The sequence below is a fragment of the Salvelinus sp. IW2-2015 genome, linkage group LG8 (assembly GCF_002910315.2).
Source record: "Salvelinus sp. IW2-2015 linkage group LG8, ASM291031v2, whole genome shotgun sequence".
Taxonomy (NCBI): domain Eukaryota; kingdom Metazoa; phylum Chordata; class Actinopteri; order Salmoniformes; family Salmonidae; genus Salvelinus; species Salvelinus sp. IW2-2015.
Window position 1 is genome coordinate 827,035 of NC_036848.1, and position 6,728 is coordinate 833,762.

The following is a 6,728-nucleotide window of genomic DNA, read 5'->3' on the forward strand; positions in this document are numbered from 1 at the left end:
ACTGTGATGACACACAATGGTGGCAGTTTCAGATGGAAGTCAGGAACATAGCAGGAACACTGTGATGACACACAATGGTGGCAGTTTCAGATGGACGTCAGGAACATAACAGGAACACTGTGATGACACACGATGGTAGCAGTTTCAGCTGGAAGTCAGGAACATAGCAGGAACACTGTGATGACACACAATGGTAGCATTTTCAGATGGAAATCAGGGACACAGCAGGAACACTGTGGTAGTAAACCATTATTCACGGTGGAGCTCCAAGACAAGTCTCTGAGGACGATACAAAGATAGTCCAAGGGGTGGATTAAAGGCCAGCAGCTATTCTAGGAATGCTTGCACAAGCCTCTACTGAACTAAACTGTGTCTTGTACTGTAAGACTGTATAGTGTTCAAATAGAAATATGAATAGAAATCCAAAATGGATGGTGTTAGGAGATAGATGGGAGGGGTTGAATGGAGCTGAAGGTTGGGACTAATAACAACAAGATAACTCATGTAAAACATATCGTGCCCGTACAACGTATATAGGTTCAGAACTTTTGTGAAAGAGTACAGTTTGAAAGATATGGTAAATAGAAATCAAACCGGATGGACATCAGAAATAGATGGGAGAGGTTGAGTGTAGAGGAAGGACAGGAGAAAAATATAACAAAATATAACTATTGTAAAATAGACTGTGTCCATAAAAAGGGGTCACTTAGAAATGTCCTTGTTTTTTAAAGAAAAGCTAATTTTGTGTCCATTAAAATAACTTCAAATTGAACAGAAATACAGTGTAGACATTGTTGATGTTGTAAATGACTATTGTAGCTGGAATTGGCTGATTTTATGGAATATCTACACAGGTGTACAGAGGCCCATTATCAGCAACCATCACTCCTGTGTTCCAATGGCACATTGTGTTAGCTAATCCACGTTGTGTTAGCTTTATCATTTAAAAGGCTAATACATTATTAGAAAACCCTTTTGCAATTATGTTAGCACAGCTGAAAACTGTTGTCCTGATTAAAAAAGCAATAAAACTGGCCTTCTTTAGACTAGTTGAGAATCTGGAGCATCAGCATTTGTGGGTTCAATTACAAGCTCAAAATTGCTAGAAACAAAGAACTTTCTTCTGAAACTCATCAGTCTATTCTTGTTCTGAGAAATGAAGACTATTCCATGTGAGAAATTGCTAAGAAACTGAAGATCTCGTACAACGCTGTGTACTACTCCCTTCACAGAACAGCGCAAACTGGCTCTAACCAGAATAGAAAGAGGAGTGGGAGGCCCCAGTGTACAACTGAGCAAGAGGACCAGTTAATTAGAGTGTCTAGTTTGAGAAACAGACGCCTCACAAGTTCTCAACTGGCAGCTTCATTAAATAGTACCCACAAAACACCAGTCTCAACGTCAACAGTGAAGAGGCGACTCTGGGATGCTGGCCTGTGACACCTCCAAGCTGTGTAAGGGCTATTTGACCAAGAAGGAGACTGATGGAGTGCTGCATCAGACGCCCTGGCCTCCACAATCACCCGACCTCAAACCAATTGAGAGATGAATTAGACCGCAGAGTGAAGGAAAAGCAGCCAACAAGCGCTCAGCATATGTGTTAACTCCTTCAAGACTGTTGGAAAAGCATTCCAGGTGAAGCTGGTGGAGAGAACGCCAAGCATGTGCAATGCAGTCATCAAGGCAAAAGGTGGCTACTTTGAAGAATCTCAAATATAAAACGTATTGTGATTTGTTTACACTTTTTTGGTTACTACATGATTCCATGCGTGCTATTTCATAGTTTTGATGTCTTCACTATTATAGTACAATGTAGAAAATAGTAGAAATAAAGAAAAACAAATGAGTACAGACTACTGTAGGTGTTCTAAAACTTTTGACCGGTAGTGTCCTCGTGTACTGTACCTGTATTTATGTTTATTGACTGCTATTCAGAAAACCTCTTTCGAATGAAAAGGATGGATAGAAAATATAAAAACAGCAATATTTCCCCAAGATAAGATAAGATATGCAACTGAATTGAAATTGAAATTTAACTAGAAAAAAAAAAAGCTAAGATAGGAAAGATACAATGAATCTAAATAAATAAATTGAATCTAAATAAAACAAGGAAATAGAAAAGTAATAATATACATGACAGGAAATACAAAATAACGGAAATGACTGGGGAACATCATCGTTGCTATGTGCAGAACATTTGGCTGGTCATTTTCCAGGCATGAACAATTCAGGACATTTCAGCGGGGGAGGTCYTGGCACAGAAATGACTCATAAAAATGCAAATTGGTAATCAAGTCAGACATGGGTAGCAAGGATACTGTTAATGTTCACACAAAGCACACTTAATCTGATACACCCTGATAGACTCTTTACCATCTCACACTCCCGAAAAAAACATCCTYGTGTCACCGAGATGAGACAACCTTTCCAAAGCAACATTTTCATTGTAGTTGCTTATTTTAGAAGACTGTCTCTTTACTTTACGTGTGTGTTTAGTGCCCCCTCTGCATAGCAAATGTTGTGCTTTATCTCCTCTCAAAAAAATATCTGAATTTGAATTCACAAGCAGGCCTCAGATAATCTGCAATATTCATCTTCCTCCACGACGTATTGAGTATTGTCTAGACTATAAATGGAGAACGCATGACATTATCCTACTTTCTGTTTTTAGGTCGACTTCATTAAGGTAAGTGAGAATATTGCGCGGCGATTGAATAGAACATCAATTAGACGATAAAAAGAACATTGGGTTCTGCATGAAGCACCTATTACCATAATAACATAACACAGTTCCTTTTCTAGTCAATAATCTACAATATTCCTAACATTTAACCTTTTTTTTTTCCTCTGGAAATTTGAGGAGTACGCTGTGTCTGCAATTTTCGTTATGGTTTATAGCAAAACTACACCTTGCTTATCACTTGATACACATAATAACATAAAGCCTTTTCAAAGAAAGCATGGCGGTTACATGGTGGCCTAAGGCTCTGTTCTGATTTAAGCGTGAAAACGTGGCCCATAAAGTCTAACTACAAAGAACAGCTCTACTAACACACAGCCTTATAGGTTCCACTAAATGCAGGTGAACAGCAGTGATATTGGGAAGGGGTGGTACTGTATGTAGCTAGTTATCTTATCATATATCTAGTTAGCTTTTGCCTATACAACTGCCCTGTCTTTTCTGGAATCTTCAATGACGGAATGTTAAAATGATTTATGCTAGCGGTAAATGCCACAAATTACGATCTTCTGGTTTTACAATTGGTGTAATTGTTTTTCCAACGAATAAGGATGAAAACAAATCATTCATAAAACATACAAACTATTGATCTTCATGTCAATCACACAAGCAGTGACAGTCACTCGATCCTGATAGAGAGAAGTGTGAGCTCACCTTGACAAGTTCATARTGTTGGATCCCATTGATCCCCACATCTGGGTCAAATGCAGAGGGCACGGGGTACCGGGTGTTGATGGCTGTGTTCTCTGGGATGGATATGTTTATTACGGTGGACTGGAAGAGTGGAGCGTTGTCATTGATGTCCTCAATCAGGAACCGGATCTTGACCAGACGGAAGATCTCGTCGGGCAGAACGGCAACCTCGATCTCGTAGAAGCAGCGCTTCTCGTTGAATACTCCCGAGCAGAGCTTCTCGCGGTCGATGCGATGAGCCGTGGTGAAGATCTCCCCAGTGTTGGCCTCTACCCTCACCAAAGGCAYATCGCCCGTTTTGTAGACAGGCTTAAACTGCAGTGGAGAGGACAGCTTGAAGTCAGGGTCAAGGTTCAGATCCAAGTCCTTCCGCAGGTTCCCGATGCGGACATTCTCGGGCTGCTCCTCCCTCACCGTGTAGTCCTTCTCTTGGGCCAAGGACAGCATGACCAGGCAGGTGAGCAACACCACCAACACATGAGCCTGACCTACTATGTCCATAATCATAGAGGATGGGAGCTTTCCTTGTAAGGATGCAACTCTGTCAGAGAGAGACAGAGAGAGAGACAGAGACAGGCAGAGGGAGACAGGCAGAGGGAGACAGACAGAGGGAGACAGACAGAGGGAGACAGACAGAGGGAGACAGACAGAGAGAGAGAGAGAGACAGACCGAGAGAGAAACAGAGAGAGAGGGGAAGATAAATTATCTTGTTACTGCAGAAGTTACATGATACCCAGGTTACATCTGAAAATGGCACCTTATTCCCTGTATAGTGCACTACTTGTGACCAGAGGTCTATGATCAAACACAGTGCACTATATAAGAAACAGAGTTCTATTCCAGACTCAAATCCATATATTCTGACTGTGTAATTAGTATGATTCTCCCTAATGGAGAGGGTTGAACTTGACCTATCAACCTAACTAGCTCTGAGCCTGCATATCTCCAATGTCTTTGAGAGCAAATTAACAGCAGTTTTACACAATTAACCTTTGACGACACCTCTGGTTGAACACAAAGACATGAAAAGGTTATTAGTTCACATATTCCATCAATCCGTTACATTGAGGTAATCAACCAATTCATATTTTCCTCGCCGGAGGAGATCATCATTGGCGTAGTCAATAGACAACCTTGCATGAATGTTTGATGAGTTTAGCTGGCGTGAGGTAGTACGTTTGGCACATGAGTTGACCTTTGCGGTGTCATCAGGTTTACAAAGATATGTAGCTTGGGAATCAGTCAGATCATCACGAGCAGGAAACATGGGAAACTACTTAAGATTTGTCCCTGGTCAAAAGTACAACGTATGTGCACTGTATAGGCTCCCGAGYGGCGCAGCGGYCTYAGTGCTAGAGGCGTCACTACAGACCCTGGTTCGATCCCTTGCTGTATCACAACTGGCCGCTATTGGGAGTCCCGCAGGGCGGCGCACAATTGGCCCAGCATCGTCCGGGTTAGGGGAGGGTTAATGAAGAAGAATATGTTCTTTAACTGACATTCCTAGTTAAATAAAGGTTAAATAAATAAATCATAATATATATATATATATATAGGGAAAAGTGTACCACTTAGGATGTGGACGACTTCCATCTTCCATGCTGAGAAATACATTGCTCATTAACGCACGGCCTCATTTACTGAGTATCTAAAAAAAACATAATAAACAATAACAGGAAAGATTACATGAATGCCCAGCCATATGAAAACACTATGTTCTGCATAATAATGTGAATTGACACATTACGAAAGCCACCATGTCTCACATTAGAATATTATAATCATACAATGTAATCATTAACATTAGATGATAGAGTTTTGTCTAACATGCTCTGTGTATTGTTATTAGATAGCAAATAAGGGCTCTGACTGATCTCTCTCTCTCTATCATTAAGCCCATGGTAAAATGAGTAAATAGTCAATAGTAAATCAACAGCCTATGGATTTCAGCACCATCTGACAGTATCAATATATCAGTGTTTTCTTATTTTATGCCAGTTTGCTTGATCGGTAGATCCACCAATTATATCAAAGCTTTGTGTGCTAAAACCTGGCTAGGGGGCAAAGGTCCCTGTTGCCAAAACCAAACTAGGCCATCCAAAGAGGGACCGTGGAGATATGAGGCAGTTGCTCTGCTTGTTATAACAAGAACAACTTTCAGGTTATTAGGATTAGAATTTATGCTAACACTATACTTTAAAATGTTATTTATTTAACTTGTATTTATCCAGGAAGTTCCAATTGAGGTCTCTTTTTACAAGGGAGACCTGGACCAAGGGGAGACTTAAAGTCTGCAGGTATAATGTTCATTGTGATGCAGTTGTGATGTATTGTAACACTTGTCATGAGGACCAGTCTTTGCAGCACCCTTCATTGCTGGCTCAGTAACACACAATAAAAATAAATAAAAAACTTTAGTATCAAGAAATATTCCAAAACTTTGGAACGTTTTCTCTACCACTCCATTAGGACAGGGATAGTAGTGATTTTTTATTAACGATCAACCCATTTCCAGGCTCCCTTGTCTGGTGAACATACTAGAATCATTGGTCAACAAACAGCTATGTTATTATCTATCTGTAAGCGGTGTTCTTAATGTGAACCAATCTGGATTCAGAACCAAAACACAGCACTACTACGGCTGCCATGCTTGTTGTGAATTATATTGCAAATGCCTTGTGCTGTCATGTTTGTAGACTGATACTGTAGACCATGTTATTATGCTGTCATGTTTGTAGACTTGACAAAAGCTTTTGATACTGTAGACCATGTTATTATGCTGTCATGTTTGTATGCTAAACGTATTTTCCAATACGCCCAGAATAACCATGCAGGTCTAATAGGCCATCAGTAACCTATCAACGCTACAGCTTCACCTCCACACTGGTCAATTACACAACTATGGTCTTTACAGTAACCGTACGCTAATCAGGGACACAGCTTCTAAACCAATAATAGATCAACATAAGACTTACTATCAGTATCCTATCAGGACAGCTATTCAACAATGCCCCCCTAAATATGACAGCTATTCTCCAATTATAATATACCATGGTCTACAGTACTCCTATCAGGACAGCTTATTCAACATAATAACATGGTCTACAGTATCCTACCTATCAGGACAGCTTATTCAACATAATAACATGGTCTATACAGTATCCTATCAGGAACAGCTTATTCAACATAATAACATGGTCTACAGTACCGCTATCAGGAACAGCTTATTCATTCATACCATCAGCATTATCAACTATAACTAAATGGTCTAGAGTACGAAAGCTTTGCCAAGCT

At 40.2% G+C, this 6,728-nt stretch overlaps 1 protein-coding gene across 1 annotated transcript in view; it reads right to left on the reverse strand.

The window, feature by feature from the left end:
* Positions 1-6,728, reverse strand: part of pcdh11 (protocadherin 11) — a 78,464-nt gene that overhangs the window by 44,720 nt on the left and 27,016 nt on the right. The window contains 1 exon segment of the mRNA XM_023992056.2: positions 3,395-3,974. Within this exon segment, the coding sequence (XP_023847824.1) occupies positions 3,395-3,940 (546 nt within the window). The 5' untranslated portion in view covers positions 3,941-3,974.